The sequence below is a fragment of the Varanus komodoensis genome, unplaced genomic scaffold, assembly GCF_004798865.1.
Source record: "Varanus komodoensis strain SLA01 unplaced genomic scaffold, ASM479886v1 scaffold18_3, whole genome shotgun sequence".
Lineage (NCBI taxonomy): Eukaryota > Metazoa > Chordata > Lepidosauria > Squamata > Varanidae > Varanus > Varanus komodoensis.
The window spans coordinates 2,403,601-2,425,731 of NW_025335549.1; the positions used below are offsets into that span (position 1 = coordinate 2,403,601).

General features: G+C 42.1%; 1 protein-coding gene across 3 annotated transcripts in view; it reads left to right on the forward strand.

Moving 5' to 3' along the window:
- The first annotated feature begins 3,879 nt into the window (after positions 1 to 3,879).
- Positions 3,880 to 22,131, forward strand: part of MTM1 (myotubularin 1) — a 42,484-nt gene continuing 24,232 nt past the window's right edge. For 2 of the 3 annotated variants that reach the window (XM_044427379.1, XM_044427380.1), the window contains exons 1-6: positions 3,880 to 3,976; positions 13,758 to 13,832; positions 14,143 to 14,215; positions 16,548 to 16,642; positions 18,504 to 18,614; positions 19,464 to 19,565. In XM_044427379.1, the coding sequence (XP_044283314.1) occupies positions 13,770 to 13,832; positions 14,143 to 14,215; positions 16,548 to 16,642; positions 18,504 to 18,614; positions 19,464 to 19,565 (444 nt within the window). In that variant the 5' untranslated portion in view covers positions 3,880 to 3,976; positions 13,758 to 13,769. Of the gene's footprint in view, positions 3,977 to 13,757; positions 13,833 to 14,142; positions 14,216 to 16,547; positions 16,643 to 18,503; positions 18,615 to 19,443; positions 19,566 to 22,131 lie in introns of those variants that run through there. The other variant, XM_044427381.1, reaches the window with a different exon arrangement.

Below are 22,131 nucleotides of genomic sequence, written 5' to 3' on the forward strand. Positions count from 1 at the left end.
GTGTTCTACAGCAGTGCAATTCTATGGAGCATTCTTACTCCTGTTTGGAAGTTACCTGTTTCTTATAACAGAAAACTGACCCTGTATTCATGAACTGAGACATCATGAACTGCTAGAATAGTGTCATTTCATTTCTTAGACAACACAGAAAAGAAAAGCTGGACCTGTAGCCTTGTTCAAGCACCTGTTTGACATGCAGGTTCAATCCAGGTAGCACATCTCCTGGCAGGCTTCAAAAAGAGCCATAACTGAAACCCTGGATGTGCCTGCTGAGCAGGGTAGAGCCAGATAACTAGTTGGGCCAGTTGGCTTGACTGAGCATAGCTGCATCTAAGCATGGACAGATTCTACATTCAATCAATGTCCAATGTCTCAATCATACATCCATTCTGTCCGGTTTCCACAACAATATGATAATTCTGGATTTTTTTAAATTAACATTTACATTGCAATGCTTAAATATGCATTTTGTCCACAGTTCATTTGAAGATACGCCATATTTGATGTATTTTGGCATGCTTTGCTTTGTTTTGCAGCCAAGACTTGCATCACAGAGTTCAAGGAAATGTGTGTTCCACCTGCATTCTGACCCATGTGCTAGTCTGGGAAATATGAACCATTAACAGAGGAAAAATCCTGTGGTCCTTGACCAGACCCAGTGCTCCTGAATCAGGAATTAAAATACAACTTCTTTTGCACTTCCATGCAGTTGTCCTGTGAATTCATTGATTGAAAGGGAAGATACTGCTAAGTGCAGGGTGTTAGTTTTGTATCTGTTCTCAGAGTCACTGAGCTGCTTGGCTCAGGAATTTGAAAGCCTTTTATGGCTTACATCCTGGTGGCAGTACCTAAAAATGTGGAAGCCTTAAAGGACAAGCAAGCTGGGACAGTTTGAGTCCACTAAAATCCATATGCAGGCATAAAGCTTTCTGCATGACTTGGTCCAGTCACCTTCTCTTAAGGGCCAGTACAGCGTAGTAGTTTGAGTGTCGGACTGGGACTCAGGAGATCCAGATTCCATTCCCACTCAGCCACTGGGTGGTTTTGGGGCAGCCTGCAAGCTCCTGAAAGGAAGGTGGGATCAAACGGTGCATGAACATCTTCCTTAAAATGCTGTGTTGTGTGGAGATGAATTGTGCCCCAGCATAGTGAAGGGAAAATACAGAGCCAAACCTACAGCTCAAAAAACAATGTATGGAACTTGGAAAATTTACAAGCAGGGTTGGGTGGGCACTGACTCAGGCCTTCTGGAACCCAACTGATGTGATTGATTGTGCACCGTTTTGGGAGGGGCTGCCCAGATAGGATACAATAAAGAATTTTGAACTGTTGACACAACTTATGGTGGTCTCATATTCACTTGGAATCTATAAGTTGATGAAGATATCTATAAATAAACATGTCCCCTCCCCACCCAGTCCCTAGATGACCCTAAGGAGAAACTGGGGCACGCAGGCTGAAATGGTTGCACTCTAATCTTTTTTCCTATTCTTTTTCAGCTGTCTCAGCTAGAATGAATTCCATGAATGAGAACAAGGAATTCCATGTGCCCTCTATGTGGTGTGTCCTGATTAATCCTGATCAGGGGTGGCAAATCTAGGCCAGTGGCCAACCAAACATCAGCAGTTGCCATGGCCATCGCCCTTTCTGTAGGGGTGGCTTTTCTCCCTGATCTCACACTGCGCCTTAAAATTCAACACCTGCACCAGGGCAATCCGCACTCCCCTCCTGAGTTTCAGGTGCTTGGAGCATCTCGGCAGCTCCAAGGCTTGGAGGTGGACCTGGGCATCGTCCCCTTGGTTGCGTTGTGCTTCTGATGCTTGGCCGGCACCTCACAACTGCAGGGATTCCCTCACTGTCTGTTCCACTCCTGCAACTGGCTCTGGATGCCATGAGTGGCACTTGCAACAACATGATCTTGTCTCTTTCTTGATGCCCAGGTTGAGAGGTAGGTTGGAGCTAACCCTACATGCCAGGACAAATGAGGAAGGATCATTGAGGGGCCCTGATCCCACTGCCAGGGAGCTGCAGTGTATGACTGCTGCAGGAAAGGGAGAAGAAAATGCTCTCCCACTGTCGACAGCTTATGAGGCTGTCCTGATGAACTTTCCTCAAACCAGCATTGGTAGCTCTCTGCTTGGCAAGATCGCCTCCTCTCCCGGAGCTTGTGTCATTCTTTGGCATTTCTACGCCGGTCTCAAACTGCTGGCTCATTTTACTGCAGGGTAATGCCATGCTCAGCTATGCAGATTTGGATACAGCCAAGAGACTGCACTGTAAAAGGACAAGGAGGGGGGAATGGTCTTTAAATAGGATGAAGCCAACAGCTGAGGAGCCGAGATCAGTGCAAAGAGGATTCTCAAAGAGAAATGGGATGCAGAGGAGAGAGAGAGAGAACTGAAGGAAAGATGCACGATGGGCCCTTTGTTTATTTTTGCAAATGTCCATTATGTGCGTGAAGCTATGCAGCAAAAAAGATAAAGGCACTAGGTGAGTTTATTTTAAGTAGCAATATTGCCCTTTTCCTTTGCAATAAACAGCAGCTATCTGTGCAATTTTAAAAATATCCAAAAATGATCTAAAATAATAAAGTGGTGGATGGATGCAAAGATCCTTGCTCCAAGTTTTCTCATTGTGATTGTTTATGGGTTCAGGACATGTACAGAAATGCATGAATGAAGAGATGCTCTGCGGGAGCTGCAGTTGTTCCAGCACTGGAAATCAGACTCCAGTGCCAACATTCCCAAACTGGGAGGGCTCTCTGTTCAACAGCAGCCTAACAGTGATTTTGGACAGACATTTTGCATTTGCTTCCTCTCTAATCCAGGCTGCAACCCTATTTGCACTTAATCAGTGAGACTTTCTTCTGAAAATTTATGTACTTATTTCTATTCCATTCATCAGCCTCTCTGGACAGTCCACAGTGTTAACATTGATAGGATTGCGGTCAGTTTCTCAATGATCAGAAAGATAAAGTGGGTGGCAGTTCTAAGGTGCCTTGATATGTATGTGATTCTCTAAATTTCCCTGCACTGTCCAGCCCATTTCAGTGCTGCCATTACAAAGCAAGAGTGAGTACCCAGGCTGCGGAAGAGACGCGCTGGTGGAAATGACTAGAGCATCAGCCAAAGAACCTCTGTTTGAACCAGGTGGAAACTTGGGATAACTGGCCGCTTCCATCACAATTCCCATGGATGGTTAGCCAAGAAAAAGAAGTCCCACATTTCCCAGCTTTCCCCCCAAATTGTGCTGGCTGAAGAACACTAGGCGTTGTTGTTTTTCCCCTGGCTGGAAAAAGGTACGACTTAAGAGTCCTGCACTGAGCAGGGGGTTGAACTCGATGATCCCCTGCCATTCTGTGATATGATTCTATGAATGCTGGGAGTTGTAGAACCTCTGCAAGAATGCTTTCCAATTTCTGGGGAATTCTGAGAGCAATCTTTTTTTTTTCTTGGAGAGATCACTCTGGAAGTTGTAAAACTTCCCAGCTGGGAAGATGCTGGGAATTGTTGATATTTTTTTTCCCTTGCCTGGGGAATGCTGGAAGGAGCTATTATCCTTGGGAATACTGGGAATTGCAAGACTGCCCGTTTGTCGGCTGGGGAATGCTGGGAGCTGCGGCGCTCCGTGTCTTTCTGGGAAATGCTGAGAGGAGCGACTTTCGTCTTGGCGGAGCCGGCACAGCGGCGCCGTCGGCGGCTCTCGCGAACCAAGCGGCCGGCGGAGTGGCAGGAGCGGACCACACCTCCCAAAGCCCCCCGCGGCAAAGGGGCGCGCCGCTGCAGGCGCCTCCCGGGACTACAGGGCGGACTACAGCTCCCAGCGTGCCCTGCTGCGCCCGCGCCCCTTTCCCCGCCAGAGAAGCCTGGCTGGCCTCGGTGGAGGGCGCCGCTTCCTGTCACGTGACGAGCGGGCCGCGGCGGTGGGCGCTACGGACGGGGCTGTGAGGGGACGAGCGAGGCCGCCGCCGGCGCCGGTAAGTGGCTGAGGGGCGAAGCGCGCCGGGGGGACTGGGGGCGGCAGCCGCCGGGCCGGGCAGGCCTGGTCCGCCCGCGCGGGGGGAGGGAGGACGGCCGAACCCGTGGGGTCCGCCTCGGGCTGCCTCGAGGGTTGCTCCGGACGGCGCTCCATATAAAGAAATCTGGATTGACCATTCACCGCAAGGGTCGCCCTGGCCACGCCCTGCAAGTAGAGAGCAAGCGCCTCAGCGGCTCCTCTTCCCCGCCGTCACCCTGAGGCGCTAGCTTTCCACCTGCGGGGAGAACCCCGAGGTGCTGGCTCTCTACACCTGTGCCTGAGGGTGTTGCTTTGCCCTTCAGGTAATGTCAAAAGGGACATTCAGAAAGGACGCGTGCAAATGTGCCCCGGCCCACCCACCTCTCCGCGGGTGTTGTGCCAGGTATTTCTCAGGGCCTTGCCGCACCGCCTCGTAGCATCCTTAGGGCGGTAGCATAGACCAGCTGGGACTGCGGAGGCACACCTCTGGGTCCCCATCTAGTTCGTGGATGCACTCGCCGAACAATTAAGCACAGCCCACCTGCTCCGTTCAGGGTGCAGTCGGGCGTCCTGGGAGCTGCTGGGGGCCTCCAGAGAGTTGTGGGATTTTTCCCTCTCTAAATATGGATGGGATCGTAATCTAATGAATATTCCCTTTGCCTCTCCACCCTTTCTCAGCTCTTTCGACTGTTTCAGGGCTAGATTTTTTCCTCTCTTCCTTATTTGCGGGCACATCCTGTAACTTTTGTGTATTTGTGTGCACACTGGAGTTCTGCATTGTTGTAATGTGCCTCACACACACTTTTCCATGCCCAGCTGCATTCCTTGTGAATCGATATTGTCCATATATGGTATGCTGCACTGGTATTTTTTCACACTTGCACCCACATAGTTGTGTGGATTTTTCTGTCCCCTCACATCATCAACTTAAGAGTTTCATGTTCCTTCAGCACAGAAATGGTTAGCTTCACTTCTTTATATTTCCCCCCACAACTTCCACCCCAAGATGTCTAGTGGCTATCTGGATTGCTGCAGACTAGTATCAGCACTATGCTCTCCCTCTCTCGCACACGTAGTGTTACCTTCTTTCTTTTCTCTACTTTCAAATGTAATTTGAGTAAATTCTGTGTCTGTCTTTGTCTCTTTAGTCTACATTTTATGGAACTTTAATTCTGTGTAGGTTAGGCTTAAATTGATTCAATGTTTTTCCCATTACTTTATGCGTTTCTATATTGTTTGTTTAACCTGCCATGATACTGTTTTTGCAGTGGAAAACATCACACAAAAATAATGGTAATATAATTGTCCTTGTAGTCAGAACTGCCTACTCTGATGACAACATTACTGTTTAAGGCAGCAGTAGATTCTGTTAGCTAGCTCCTGATTGGTTTAACCCTCACATTGCAACAGATGTTTCTTCTGGGGTGATTTTATAACCCCAGGAGGAAGTGTGTGGATTGCAAATTCCTAAAGTCCTTTGTTCTATTTGGAATTTTCCTTCCTGGGGTTGAGATCAGTATCAGAATAGCTTTCAGCTTTCAACAAGCACTGGTAATTTACATTTTTTGTATTCCTGAAGCTGTGTAAACTGAGAAAATCTACATAACAGTAGCAGGGCTATTGATTTTTCTCTGAATAACAATAGTTTTGTCTACTAAATTTAAAACCTCCTGCCAGTGCTTTGCCTTATGGATTTTCATTCTGTTTGCTGGAGTTTTTAGCTTAGAACTTTAAAATGAGACTAAGATGATCAGAATTGAACCTTTATGCTGTTTTGAGGGACTCTCATTTGGGGTCACAAAGTCACCCTGCTCAGCTATTGCTGGGAAGCCTCTGGAGTGACTCAAGCATTTTTCTAGAGTGATTCAAGCATTTTTCTTTTATTTAAAAAATGTAAAAGGCAAGAAACTGAAATTTGAGGATATTTTTTATTATTATTATTATTATTATTATTATTATTATTATTATTATTATTATAACATTTCTATGCCGCCCCTTGCCGAAACCTCGGGGAGGCTTACAACACGATAAAATACATTGAAATACATTATAATAGGGAATATGTGAGAAAGTTATAAAAGAACAGCTTGGTAGGAAAACTCATAAATTACAGTACAGAATGTGCATCCATGGTAATAGTCATCCTGCACAACAGGATAGGGGTGCCTGGAATTGAACATGTGGCCTTATACATGTAAAGCACTCTACTGACTCTCTTTCTCCCTCAAACTGATAAATCTTTAGTTTGGCCCTGTGTTAGGTAGGATCAGAAAAGGTTGCATACATAGGGCTTTCAGTATATTTCTGACCTCCTGAGTGTAGGCATTTCTCACAGGGTGCTTTCCCTGCTTTGGTTCAGTAGAACATGACTGGTTTCAAAGCATTTAGGGTACCATGATACTCAGGGAAAAGGGGGTGCATAATGGGATGCAGGGTGACATTCTTGATTTTGAATATTGCAACAGTAGGAACATATGCAAAGCACATGTTCTGCCTTGTATGTTTGGACCTTTTTTTGCTTGTTTGTCAGATTTGATATATATTCTGACCCACAAGGGGTGCCCCATATATTCCCTCTTCCATGCATGCAGTCATACCAAATAAGAGCTGTTTGTAATGCAAAATTAGATTGTTACTGTGAAAACAATCTTGATAATGCTGGATTGGACTGACACTTTGTCATGCTTAAAATCTTTTCACTGAAATTAGTTGAATTACTAAAAGCATTTCTTATCAGTGCTGCAGTATATAGTTTTCTAGCACAGTTCTTCTAACATTAACTTCATATTCACTTGTATCCAAAGTTGTTAATTAATCAGATCTGTATGTATTCCAAGAGCTAATAAGTGGAATCCGAGTAGTGTTGGGACTTTTGGGGGGTAGGAGGGAACGTTTAAATTGAGTTCATTTGTCCATCCTGCAGCAGTTTATAACTGGTAATTTTATACATAAGTACAAGAGGACATAGTTTTTAATCAATTGTATAAGAGTTGTCCAAAATACTTTGCAGAAATTCATATTGTAATCTGCATGTGCATCACCATTGAAGTGTAATCCCTAGGAGTCTCATCTTCAATGTGCCTGAAACATATAGTAGCAGAATTTAACTACAATTTGAAATCCGTGTTTGTTGTTTATGATAACTTATAAACTTAATTTAGTATTGTCTGAATTGACTACAGTGCCACCATATTTGGGCAGAAGTTCCTTCTGGTCCTGCTGCACATCTACTCTCTCTGGAACTTTCTTGATATTTGAGCAGCGATATAGGACCACATATAGATGATTTTAGGAAAAAATGCATTTGCATCCAATAAAGAAGAAATATTGAATGTACATATACTCATTGTTCAGTCTAAGTTCTAAATTGTTCATACTAAATTCTTTCAGTTTGATTGCGCTAACATTTAAGTCTTACAATATTTACATTTGAGTCTACATTTAAGTCACACATGGTGGGCATTTCGTGAGCGGAGCCGGCTGGTGCCAGAGGTCAGACTAGATGGCCTGGGAAGCCCTTTCTGACTCGCTCTGTTTCTATGTTTTATATATCTTAGGTAGCAGTAATTTTTGTATTCAGTAGTGCAGTGTTTTTGCAGATAAGGGAAAATTCTAATCACATCCACAAACACACAAACATTTCCTAGATACAATGTATAATGTGCGGGTTTTGAAAAAATGGATGATGAAGATGGACATTTTCCTTAGGTAGCTGAGGCTAGGAAACAACTAGTGTTGAGAAATGAAATCTTTTATATCAAATTGCATCTGAAGATTTGCTTCAGACCAGCGTCTCTGTGTGGTATTCTTGTGATGTTGGTGAAACAATATTGTCATAAAATGTGTGCTAAAAAATGTCGCATCACTCCTGGAAGGATGCCATTTCTTGCATGACATATCCTGAAATAATCAAGGAGGAAACATTCATGCGGGTTGGTTTTTGGAACACATGTTGCATGTCTTCATGGAGTTGTCTCAGTTTACATCTGCTGTTGAAATGGTACTTGATGGAAAAGAAGACTAAACCTGTTTTTAAACACTGAAACTATTTTTGGTTTTCCTTTAGCAGACTTAGGGCTGTTTCAGTGATTATTAGGCTAAATAATTGGTTTCCTTTGTTGTAGAAGAGGGGGTGTGGGAACTTCTGCTGCTATGCAACTCCATTTTAGGGGTGCAGATGGCACAATTTTACACTCAGCAAAAGCAAACTGGGAGAGTACTGTAGAAAAGGCGTTGTATCCCACCTGTCTTTGGTTGATGGAGCAGCTATGTGTCTGCCCACAGGTAGAAAAACGGATGGAAATCAAGCTTGTCAGTTACAGATGCTGTATAACAGGAAGACATTATGATGAGGAGCTCAGTTTGGACTGTTTCAGTGTCCAGCACTGGCATTCAGCATTCCCACCAATACTCGTTAGCCTCAATTTCTTTGAGACACTTGTGGGGCCCCTGTGAAGAGATTCCCCTGCATGCAGGTGCAGTGAATTCTTCACTGTGTCCTTGAGATAAGGAACGCTTTCACTGAAGATAACTGGAAGGGCTAGCTGGTGTAACCTCTGAGAAAGAAGGCGAGAAGAGCAGTATGTAATCCAAGGCGAAGCATTGCTGTTTAGGTTCCCATGTGGAAGCAGGACCCTGCAAGTGTCCACATAATTAGTGCCCTGGGAACAGTGTTTGGAACCACAAACTTTTCTTTGGTTTATTGATAATCTGCATCCGTATTTCTTTACTACGTGCATTCACTAAACTGAATATCTTTGATACAGATGGTTTCATTTCTCTGCAAGTATCTTTGTATCTAAAATGAGGTAAATAGGTTGGACAAGGCCTCTGGGGTTAGAATAGGTACCATGGTCAAATTGTTGTTTTGTGTACTAGCATTCCAATTTATCATGATATTACAGCAAGCAAACAAAAATGTTGTTAGTTATCTTTCTCACATTAAGTGGGCATAGCTGCCTCTAGGATTGCGAGTACTATTATTTTCCCGTGGTATATATAGTAAGACTGGCCCTCAGGAGGCTTTGTGTATAGATATCTTTTATGGTTGTTAGGTGCATTTAGTTACTTGATGGGATCATGGAGGTTGCCACTTGAGTGCCTGAGTCCTAAAGTTGCTGGGCCTCAAGAAGGAAAATAAAACATAAGCAAATAAAAGCCAGGTGTGTGTCTGTTATTCTCCATTGCAGGACTTTGCATTTTATTCATGCTGTTGGAGTTGTTCCTTATGCACAGAAAATAAAAGAAAAGAAATCAAGCAGTATGAGAATAATCTCTGAGTCCTTGGTCAGAAAAAGTTTACAAATACACAATTGCAGAAGATAGGGTTTACTGTCAGCATCTTTCACTCTATTTTTAGCTCAAGAAAGTTGCATTTCTAAGTGAATGTAACTTGATATAGTAAAATGTTTTGGCAGGATGAAAAATGTATTCTAAACAACTAGAATGGAATGCAGTAATTTACTATGAAGCAGAGCTTGTAACATTCTATTTTTGCGGGTGTAACTAGGCTTAGACAATCTTTCTGCATTTGGTTTTATATTATTTCTTGAAGCAACTTAGTATTGTATCTGCCAAAGTTGTGGAAGGCTTTTCAGATTGACTGTTCCAACTATTATATGACATGGAACGATTTATGTGTAACTGATTTTAGTATTGACTTAGAAGTAGATATCTGAAAAGATGTTAAAGTTTGGGTGGGAACTGGTTTTTTACATTTTCTAAAAGTTCCTGTGCGAAAGATTGGGGAAATGGTGTCCGCAGAAGTTCTCTCAAAGGGTTTCCTGTTTCCCCCCAACTATTCACATCTTCCCCATGAAAAAGTATGTTTTCCCCCATTTTTCCCATGTTAGGTGAATGCCAACTCAGTTTTTATTACTCGTATTTTTTTTAGTCCTTGAGAGAGGATTTAAGCATTGATTCTGCACATTTAAGGAGTTTTCCCCCATCCCCCTTTATTTTGCAGTTCTGAATCAATACCATCTAACTTTCAGGGCAGTGCTCAAATTGCAATAAAACCTTGAGGTTTTGGACATTGCTTTTACCATGGAAGTAGGAATCTCTTCACTCTTACCCCCTCTGCAAAAAGCAACCAATGAGATTGCTTTGCTACTTCCTTCTCAAAAGTCTATTTTAATAAATTACTGTTCCCAGCCTACCTTTTGCTTCATGTAAGCACATTTGCAGATGGACATGTGCTTGTGTATAGCATTCATTTTAGGACAAAGAAGTGTGTTAGCCTGAGGGTATGTTTGTTTTTGGATCTAAGGCTGAAATCGTATGCTTGTCTAGATAGAAGTCCTACAGATCCCAGCATTCCCATGTATGGGGGAGGGATTTTTTTTTTTTTTTGGTCTTTTTTGTCTTTTTCTTTTTTTTCTTTGGATTGCCCTGTATAAATATCTGAAAAAGCAGGAGATTTTTAGTTCCTGCTGGGTTAAGATGCTGTCAGTGATTCCTAAATAATGGTCTAGAAGTAGAGTACAGAAAATGCAGAAAATGAAGGCTTGTGTCTTCAAGCTCCTGAGAATGTGTGTTACGATCAACAGTACAGCCTTGTTAGCTAGACTGTTTCTAACTTGTGGAGTAGGTTGAAGCTGGACAAAGGCAAGATTTTGAAGGCACCTAAACTTCAAAGCAACAAAATATTTGAACTTGGTTGCACTCTCATGGGTGGCCATATCTGCTCCAAGAGTCTGACATTGGCCAGCTGTTCTAAGCCAGTATTCTTTAAGAAATTTTAGAAGAATGAGGGTCAGTACCCATTCCAAAGAATGCTGATATCCTTTATCCCTTTGAAAAAGGGTTAGTTGTCACAAAATGTGAATTTGGAAAGTGAGAATCATTCTTTTTTCCTTCCCCTTTCCCTCTTTTTTCCTGTTGAGTTTTATTTCAGCTTCACTGTACAATGAACATCTCAGAAAAGTGAAGAGATGAAATAATTTTGCAGTAATTGGAGCATTATTAAAACACATGGCACTGGTATACTTCTAGTTTTTATTGAACTGTCCAAAACATGAAAAATCTGCAGCTGAACAAGTTGTTCTCAAGAGATTACTGCTCCTTAAAGGACAGCCACTTACACTGTCTAAAGCTGAAAGAGGAGGCATCTGTCTACCTGCCTCGGGCTCCGTGGCATCTCGGTATCATACACGGATGTAATTTTCTCTGTAGGAACCACACAGAGACTTATGTTGCTGGAATCATTCCCCGCAGAGTGAATGTATAGCTTGATACTGTTCCTCAGGTCATTCAGCTCCTTTTTCACAGTCCCAGAATGAATGGTTTCTTCCGGAGACTACTGCACTGTCCTCCTAAAAGGACAGGGCACTATTTAGGAGAAGCAACTTGCTGTTGCCAAGAAAATAATGGGATTCCATTGTAAATATTTTTGCCATTAGCACTAAGGTGTTCATCTGGTTGGAAGGTTCATTTGCTGTTCCACACTGTTCTGGCATTTTATTTTGTTCAGGACCTATGTCTTGTTCCAGAAACCTTGCCTGCAATTCCCTCTGCTACCTGCCCAGGGATTCCTCCTCTTAATCTGTTATCAGTCCAATTTTGTAATTATGGTCTTTGTTTGCAATCTGTTACTTGTTGCTTTCAAACTGTGTTCTAAGAAGCCCTTGGAAGAGGCCATCGGGCTGACAGATTTACTTTGGACATATTGCCCACCTTAACCAGCCTTTCTTCTACAATAACTAGAGTTATTTTCTAAACTATACACATTCGGTTCATGTAGGGCAACTTCAAGGCCGAATAAGCGCAAACTCTCTGCCATGAGAACTCCCTGGAACTCTAGGTTAGAACATACCTCTAACTCTTCAAGAACACACAACAGTGCCATGGAGATACGCTATGCAGGAGTCAGTCTGGAAAGGGTACTCTGAAAATAGCAAGTCATGGATTTGCAAGAGTAAGAATTAATGGGTCTCTTGTGAGCAGAGTACCATCTGCATCTTCCCATCAGTACAGTTTTATTTAGTGGCATTTAGGTGTTTAGATTTCAAGGTCTAGCCTTACCATTAGATTTCATGAAAATGTGCATCGCCATCATCATCTGTATTATTATTAAGGACCTCCTCGTGACTGTATACTTTACAGTGTTGAGGGGACTTGAGAGGAGAGTCTGGTCTCCTAGCAGGGTCACCCAAGGTGAAATGACCAAAGCTGAGACATCAGACTAAGGTGCATCTACCATCTTTATTCACAGGGTTGCTGTCAGCCAGAGAGGACTAGATAGCATGTATCAACAACTTTTGGACATTAAAGATAGTACCTTTTCAGATTTTGCTGTAATACTGCTTTGGAAATTTTTCTAGGAACAAGATAGCGTAATCTGTACTATAGGGAGAAATAAGTGTTTTACTAGTAATATCATTATTGGAATTTAGCGCTCAAGATGACAAAACTCTCAGGGTGGTACCTGGAAATGCACACTGAAATGTGATCCACTGAAATGTTATCTTTATATCACGTTATTAAGAGTTTTCTCATGGTCATCTGTTTCACAATTATACACTATATCCTATAAAGTCCCTCAGAGAGAATAGAAACAGTTAAGAAAACAATAACAGTAAAATGACACAATTTTGGCTGCAGCATACTGGAAAACAACCTTCAAAATAAAAGCAATTGGAGAGAGTACAGAAACTTGACTTGCAATAATAACCAATCCATGTTTCCTCCAAATTAACTTCTCTGTTGAATCAGGCCTGTTTCAATCCAAGGTACTACTGCCAAGTATTCTATCCAAAGTCCTTTTATGAAACCTGGAAACTGACCAAGGTGCTGGAAATTGGCACCTCAAAGCAAGTTATCATCCCCCAGTCTCAGGACCTGCGATTATTATTGCAGCAATGTATTCTGTATTATGATATTATGTATTGCGCCAATGAAGTTGCTGATGTACTGTGGTGGTAGTTTGGGTTGCTGAGATCAGGCATGAGAAGAATGTCACATTTATACAACCACTGTTCAGTATGACAGCGTTTCAGGAGCTTTTAACTGTTGACTGCTGTTGATGCTATTGCCTAGTGACGTTGTTTGGCCGGATCAAGTCGTTTCTTTTGGAACTGAGAGCTCCAGAAGCCCTCTGCTAAATCAGCCAAATGACACAGGGTGAAGTTGGGCACATAGTCATGAGACGCGCACTGTGGCGAGTGGAAGCAGCCAGATCAGAAGAACTTCATCCCCATGCCTCATTCAGAAGTCGGTCTGCACCCTTACCCTCTGTTGAAAATGGCCTCCTAGTTTAGAGTTCCTCTGCTTATGGAGGTGGCTTATGCCCATCTTTTAAATTTTTCTTCAGTGAGGAAATGGAGAAATTCAAATTGGGAAAAGTACTGCTACTGTCTTCATCCTTCCCTGCCGTGGGTGTATTTGACCTTGCTAAAATGGTTTGGCAAAAACAGCCCAGATTTTTTTTTCTTTCTCCCCCACCCTCTGTGGAAACTTTTATAAATATTAGCTTGTATGGCATCCAGTATTTAAGCATTTCATTTTGTGTTGGCCTGGAACTACTTTGTTGGAACTACTTTAATGTTTTAATTCATTTTCCAACTAACTTTAGGATGGTAACATGTGAGATTTTTGGAAGCTGTCCAACATTGTGAGCAAAATGGAGGAATTTATTGAAAGTCTCTTTACTTTCTTTCGTGCAATTCTCTTCTCTGAAATTGAGAAGTTTGCAGACCCTTTCAATTTAATAATATATACACTGCAAGTATAATTTACATTTTCTGTCCCTATGTTCTTTCTAGATTCCCTCCATTATGGCCTCCTCCTCAACACCTAGATGTAACTCAAACTCCTTGGAGACCTCCTCAATTAAAAAAGTGAGTATGTTTCCTTGTTTAAATTGTTCCCTTTCTTCTGTTCAAATTTAAACATTTGTGGATATCTAAATGTCTTCAAAGTGATCCATGATAGTTGTGCATTTAAATGTCTGCCTTATTTTTAGAATCTAATTTTATAACTTAAGATTGTCTTAAAACCTAAGCTCAGTCCCACAGGATAGGTGAGAACTCCAACAGCTCTGTGTAATTTCTCCATTCCCTTTGTTCTGATTGATACAGAAACAGAATTGTATCCAAATTGCACAACAGAATGAGACTTACTTTTCTGATACCACTTTTTCTTCTTTAGCCTATGAAAGATGGAACTAATTGGGAACATCATGAAGAAATACCTTGTCTACCCGGGGAAAATAGAATCACAGGTAAAGACAAATAACCATAATCAAAGAGCCAGTTCAAATGTGCAAGACTGGGCTGTACCCTATCCAAGAGCAGATGAACAGTAATGTATCTGAATATTTAGAATGCATGTTTAAAAGCTAAATGCTCCAGTATGTCGATACCTTGTGCTTCCAAGACAAACTAAGCTGTTCTTCAGCAACCTTTTTTGTATTTTCTGGACATTTTAGCAGAGGCAGATACCTAATCCTCAGCTGAGGGAAAAATGATGCATTTTTGTGAAGGAGATGGCTATGAATTCTGTATTATCTCAACCGGAATGGCATGACCTGAAATCCCTTCTGTGGTAATCACTAGTAAAAATAACAATGGGAATGATGGCCACAGAGAGTCTATTCCCTCACTGCTCACGGCAGAGGCAGTGTCTCCTTGCTGACAGATATGGAGCCAAAACTAGGCCATCGCGGAACAAGAGTAGGGGCAGAAGCACAGACAATCGCAAAGGGGTCGCTGTGCCCCCTGACAGCACATTGAGGCTTGGGCATTTTCAGAGGACCACTGGAATATTGTCAGCTGTGAGAGAGGAATGCAAAATGGGTGGGATAAACTGAACTATGTCTGGCTTTGAATCCTGAACACACATCCTGGGGGCAGGGAGGTGACCATATACTGTAACATTTTGTTGCAGGTCCATTGGTAGATGCACATGCAATCATGACACAATTTTTAGTGCACATTAAAAAACACAGCTATCTCTGTCAGTCGTTTGTAGCATATCCAAGGATGGAAAGAAGTGAAGGCTTTGCCCTCTTCCAGTTCACAAAAACTTCTCTGTCTGATTGTCTGGAGCTAATGCTTGCTCACCAGAGGCAACTTGGCAAGTGGCTAATTACAAGCTTGCTCTGTTAACAGGCTTAATTGATGGATTGCTGGCACTTTGGGCATGCACAGCTTAATAAGACTGTGTCATGCACCATTCCAGAGTTTGCAGCATGTCATGTCAGGTTTCAGTGTGGGCAGCTCCGTGTCACGGTTTTCCTTCTCTCTCTGTTAGATTCCACAAAATAACACTATGCTTGGTTTATGTTGTAACAAAGCCTAACTTGTTTGACTAGGGATACAGTTTATGCCCCGAATTACTGAATTAGTGATTTTTCTTAAAATATTTATGAGTAGCAAACCCAGTTATCCTCTTCAGAATAACCTGAGCAACAAGAAATCACTGGCTTATTTTTGACATTTCAAGTATGTAATGGAGTTGCAGTGCAACCTCAGCTGCTGTGTTTTCCCTTCACCCAGCACCCTTTGCTGTGTTTCCAGCTCTGAGTCTTGGCTGTTTCTCTGGGCCTGTGCAGTCCTGCATCTGATTTCCTCTGCTTCTGGGCTTCCTTCCATGTTGCTTCTAACAGTTCAAGCTTCTTATCTTCAGTAATGGTGGCCTCCATGTACCTTCCTGGGCCTGAGCCCAGCCCTTGCAGTTTCCCATTCTTCTTCCTGCAAACCTTCTTTCCTTCCCCCCACCCCCTTGCTTTAATCTTCACTCTCTACAGCCCCCCTTGCCTACCCGTTCCTTTCTATATCCTGGAGCCAGAAGCTCCACCCTCTTCCCTCGCCCTTTTCATAATTATTTATCCATCTGTTTAATTGATTAAGGACATGCTGATCAAAGTCCGCTGTCCTTCTCTTCCCCCACCATGTGGGGAACCTCCAGTTTTCTCTGCCTGTGGCTCCTGGTTCTCCACAGTGCATAATAAAATGGAATTTTTGCATCAAGGACCAGTTACTGATTATCCTGCTGCTTCTGCAAACACAATTTAGCATCTTGGTAGATCTGTAGCACATGACTGTAATTAATTTAAAAGCAAAACTAAACAGCTTTGTTCAGTACAGATTTAAGTTATAAATGCTTGAACGCCAAGTTGTGAAATCCTACTGCTCTTCGTGAAATGTGTGAACCATCTTCATTGAAAATACATGTCAGAACATAATGCACTACACATTTATACTACTGTGGTTGTGGCTTCCTGCAGCTTTTTCTGGAAATTGTAGTTTGGTGAGGGTACGGATAACAGCAAGCAAGTGGCAAGAATCAGACCTGGTCTGATTCTGCATTTGTGTAAGACTACTTCCCCATGTTCCAGAACATTAACAGAGACTCACTGTGGCCATCTGGAACTAGTTGCATGCTTCTTTACCTAGCCCAGTGTATTTTCAGCTTTGTGGTTAAAGTCGCGTGGTATTTTGGCATTACAAATGTTTTCTCTCATTCTGCCTCTTTTACGGCTGTCTTATTCTTACGATGGGGGTGGCTGACTGTATTGCATTATTGTAAATGTACAACTGTTCCTTCCACAGACAAGGAAGTCATTTACATGTGCCCATTTAATGGTCCTGTTAAGGGAAAAGTGTACATAACAAACTACAGACTGTACTTGAGAAGCATGGAATCGGTAAATACTCTGTAGTTGCTTATTTTGTGTTGGAAGCCATTGGTTACAGTGGCTTATGTGTGGTTTGAAGTGAAGGCAGCTTAATGATGCTTCCAGTTAGCACTGATGTTGAGAACTCTACTTACCTGCTTCAGAATGACATGTTTGCCTAGAACACTGTGCCAAGTCAAATGTTACATGTTTCAGAAGGCAAAACGGTCTTCTGCAGAGGATGCTTTTTGACTGAAGTCTGTTTCTGGTTCAAGGGAGGCCCTACCTGTACCATCATGATACCTGTTGCACAGAGTTTTGTGGGGACCACATGACATCCTTCTCCTGCATTTTACCTCTGCTTCCTCTGTCCTTTTCCTTACCAGAAGAGATCTGTTGAGGAGAAGACTGAATAACTGCAGAATGGCTTTCAGTCGGTAGCACTAGGAGCTCTCTGTCTTGAGGCACCCTGTGCCATGCACACTAGTTAGTATTCACACACAGCTAAGTAACTGATCTGAAAAGGAACTTGTGAGGCTCCAAGTGCAGGAGTAATGATGCACCCCAGTTTTTGAGTGGGGGAAGTCTGTGCAGCCAATAGCCTAGCCAAATTTATTGTTCGGTGACCTCCTAACCTGTATTTTCATAACCTCTTCATGGGGCTAAGGTGAGATTCCTCACCTTAAAGAGTATTTTTAAAAGAAATATTAAACCACCTTATGAGAGGTCTTCTGAATGCTCATGATTGTTGACCTAGTTCTAATCTGAACTGAGATCAAATGTTATTTGTCACAGTCGTCCGTTTATTGCTTTGCAAGAGTTTCAAAAACTGACAAAAAGTAAGTATTTCATCAAGCTTTACTCTATTGCCCTGCTTTCTGGTATGCCCATACAATTTTTTAAAAATTGCCTGTCATTTCCCTGAGCATACCCTGAATGGCTGGTGGTGTGAACACCTCAGCCAAAATGTTGGCCTTGATTTACATTTCACTTTTGGACTTTTCTGAGTGCACTTCAGTGCCCCATCAAAGAAGTACTACTTCAGATGTGTAATACCACAGTATTTTTGTTAAAAATCCCAGAGAGTTATCTGTTCACTCTGTTTTCTCCTCCTCTGCCTCTCCATGAAAACTGCACACTCACCAACATACAGTATAGAATTTAAATAAACAATTAGATCCTAGAAGAGTAGAGTTGGAAGGGGCCATGAAGGCCATCGGGTCCAGCCCCCTGCTGGTGCAGGACACCACGTTACACCATCCCACTCAGATGGCTGTCCAGTTTCTTTCTGAATGTCTCCAGTGTGGGAGAGCCCACCACCTCTCCAGGCAGCTGGTCCCACTGTTGTTTTTTTCTGACAGTGGGGAAACTTTTCCTGATGTCCAGCTTGTATCTGGGTTGTCACAACTTGAACTGATTATTCCGTGTCCTACACTATGTCTCCTGAAATACCCTGGGGATTTTATAGAAAAATAAAGTTTAAAAAAATTGAATGAACACTGTAAACCCTTAATAAAGTTATACTTTCATCACTTTAATGCAGTTTTCTATGGGTTGTTGCTTACAGCAGTGTTGCCTTTTTTGTCATTCAGTACAGCTGAGTAGGAATAGGGAGAGCATTGCCATAATGTCCTAAGGAATCTGTATTTGGTACATTTGCTTTTGTGCTGCATAAAAAAGCCTGCCAGAAGCTTAACATGCTGCATTTATAGCAAATGCTTCCTATATAAATCCTACTAGCATAATTGTCAAGAAGAGACCATGTTTCATTATGTGAAAATGGTTCTATCAAATTAAAGATAGACATATCTTTAAAGATATGCATATGTTTTATTTAAAACAGAAATTGTGGTCTGTTAGGAATAATCTGGTTTATTCTTTACCTAACTAGGATCCAGTGGTGATCTTAGATGTTCCCTTGGGAGTAATTTCAAGGATTGAGAAAATGGGAGGTGCTTCGAGCAGAGGAGAAAATTCCTACGGATTAGATATTACCTGCAAGGTAAGGGTGGTACTGTTTCTTGTTAGAAGAAATAGCTTAGCCTGGTGAACTGGGAAATAAACTTTGGCTGCTTCCTGTATCTCAACCAATCAGGCATGCAGTACTCAAAGAGCTCCGTGGCTGGAGCCTGCTGCCTCTCCTGGGCCTGGCTAGCAAGAGGAAGACAGGTGATTTTTCCTCCATCCAAAATACAAAAAAACAGCTAGATGTGATTCTGTTCCCACCTAGACTTATTTCTCAGTAAGTGGGGAGGGAATAGGGAGGCCAAATAGACTGTGCAGCCTGGCCTCTCACCACCTCCTCTGCCTACCAGCAGCCCTCTTCCCATTTTCTCCCTCTCTGACTGCCTTCGGCATGTTGCAGTTGAAACCTTGTAAGAAAAGCCAGTGGGGCTCGAGGGAAGACGGACCCCTGGGTCTCTCCCTCTGTGCTCCTAGCTCTGTCCATGGACACAGGAGGCGCTCTGCAGCGTTCAGCAGCACCCCAAAAGCTGAGGACTGAGCCACTACAAGCATAGTGTCTCCCGTGTGTTTGCATCCCTGCCCTCCTATGTATAGGAATTCAGAGAAGGGCCTGACCTATGGCTCTGGAGTCTGTGGGGGAGCATAAGGGAACATGTGTTTTCCCAGTGTCCTTTCTGTTTTGTACAAAGCCAGGGAGTCTCACTGCAGCCTGACTGGCAGTTTATAGATAGTGTCATATTGGCAACTTGCAAATAAAGTAAGAGGTTGTAGCTGGGGGGGTAGAATAAAGAGGCATTTTATATGTGGTAACTTCAATTAAGCCACAGCACTTGGAGTTTAAATTTTGGTTTGCTTTGTTTTTTAAGATTTGTGATTGAAATTTTAGGATATGAGAAACTTACGGTTTGCATTGAAACAAGAAGGTCACAGCAGAAGAGACATATTTGAGATCCTAACCAGATGTGCTTTTCCACAGTCACATAACATGGTAAGTTTGGTTGTATTTTTCATTTGTTTTACTCCTTTTGAAGAACAGTTTTGGAGAATATTATCCCGGAGTCTTGCTGTTCACCCGTCCCAAATGAGATATAATCTCCAGTAAGTATATATAAGATAGCAATCTTAGTGTTGCATGAAATACCTAATAAGTGAGAACTTGGTGTTTCAGCCTTCGTAAACCCACAAGTCTTGTGACACTTTTAAAGACTGATAGACCCTTGAGGCATCCATTTTCATGAACAGCAGACCAGTTCATCAGAAACATGGAGAGTTGGTCTGTTGTCATAACTTTCACACATGAATGTAACATAACACAACAGTGATACTGAAAAACATGTCAGTTTCTCCTCCTCTCTTCTTCCCTCCCAAATTGATGGAGGATGAAATTGACAAGTACAGAACATGACTCTGCTGGGCTAAAGGAAACAGCAGGGGAAAGAGGAAGAAATGGACAAAGATATTTGCAAAAGGGAAATATTCTTCATGGAGCTACATGGAATGCAGGTGGACCGGCAGTTGTGCACACTTGCACAAGATTGTAAAACAATTAAGGAAAAATGTGATCTGTTTGCATAGATGTAAAAATCACCCTCCAATTGTACAAATTGCCACCATTAAAATAAGCAACAGAATTTATGCATTAGCTCAACCTAGTAGAGATTGTGTTGACTTCCATGGGGAAAGTGGAACAGAATTGGAAAAATCTGTTAATTTTTACCCCAGAGTGGCATTCTTCTATATCCCGTGTGTGTGAGTGTGAGAGTGAGCGAGCAAGCGCTGGGACTTTGTAATGTTGTTATTACTGAAAGACTAAGTATTCTCTGAATTGGGGCCAGAAAGAGTGAGCCCTTGAGAATTGCCCTGCAGAAGCATAGAAGGGGGGCTGGGGAATGTGGGAACAGGCGATTGTCATTGACATCTAAGATAAGTGTTAAACCAGAGAGCACATGGGCCAATTACAAGTGAATAATATAATTAGTAAATTATAAAGAACTGAATCTCTTGACTTACTGCTGATAAAACCTTGTATGAGTAGTAGCAAGTTAGATGTCTCTGGCACAGTGCCAGCATCTTTATCTGTGCACTTGGCAAAGACCGCTCATCTTTTTTACCTATTTTTTTTTCATATTTGTGTAGTATAAACTTTTAGTTTGAGTGTCAAGTTTGGTTGGCCTAATGGTGTGATTAAAAAATAAATAGGCTGTGTGCTTCAGTAACAAGCTTCACCTGACTGGTATTGTTTTGATTAATTGTATTTCGTTCTTCCTTTTAGGACCTTCCTATCCCGTTCCAAACAGCTTTCTAGTCCAACTTTTGCCCACAGTTGGCACATAGCCCAAGGCTATGACCCCAAGTCACTGGGGAGACTAAATGCCAATTGCAAGCAACCATAACTCCAGTGGGTCATAAATGCCTGAGCAGTATGGGTTTTTAATGTCATTATCCTTAATATGAGTCATTTGCTAATTTTCCATCCTCTATATGCAAATTAATTGAGAAATTTAACAGAGACCATCTAGCGGTCAGATCTGTTTTGCTTCCTGACAAAGAGAAGCAGTAGTCTCTTCTTCCAAAAGTAAATGGCAGTGATAGCTATAGGTTGAACACGCAAGTGGAATAAAAGGTCTCTGAGAGTCATCAGGCGTAAATGGTGTGTGTGTGTGATCAGCTCTTCAGTCTTCACAACCCCTAAATGCAGCTGTTCTTGACACTGCTTGCATGGGAGCATGTGGGAGTGGCTCAGAAGAGCTTATTTCTGTCCTTTAAGTATAAGCCATTGGAACACTTCAGTGAATATTTACTCAGAAGTAAGTCCTGGTGGGTTCAATGGAACTCACTCCTTTGGGATCAGGTCTAGGATTGCAGACTGTATCAAAATTTTGTTCCTTGGCTGCTGCTTAAAAGGTCAAGACCATTCTTTTAAGAATGACATAAATGCTTATTTTTAGGAACTTGATTAACTATTGCGGAAAAACTTTAAACATTATTTGCGGTATGTACTTTCATGAAGAATTAAGTTTTATTGTTACACTGGTATGCACATGCCATTCACATCCAAGAAACTAGCAAATACATTCTCTCTGAAATAGTCAAAAATGTCATTTTCCTGTGTTATATAAATGCTAATATTCATGTAATAATGCTGTTAACAACCAGGTCAGCTAATCAGCATTGCACAAGCCAAAAGCTCTATCAAAACCAAAGGCTGGGGCAGCGACAGTTCCATTCTTCACTTGCAAGGCAGTGACTTCCAAAAATAAATTTTCTCACACGTAGCTGCTGAAGCAACAAAATCTTTATGGGCAGCAATATTTTCCTTTGTCATATAGTGCACCTTGTACATATATACTGTGCTGTATTTTTAAGTAATAAAAAGGGCTTCGTATAAAAGTGCAAGTCAGATATTACTGCTTAAGGTTACATGCTCTAGGAAGGAAGGAAGAACAATTCTGCAGACTCATTGAAACTGACTTAATGGCAGGTTCCTGCTGAGTCAATAACAGGAACAACTTGTTTCTAAGGTGATCACTTACCACTACAGAATGTCTCTCTGT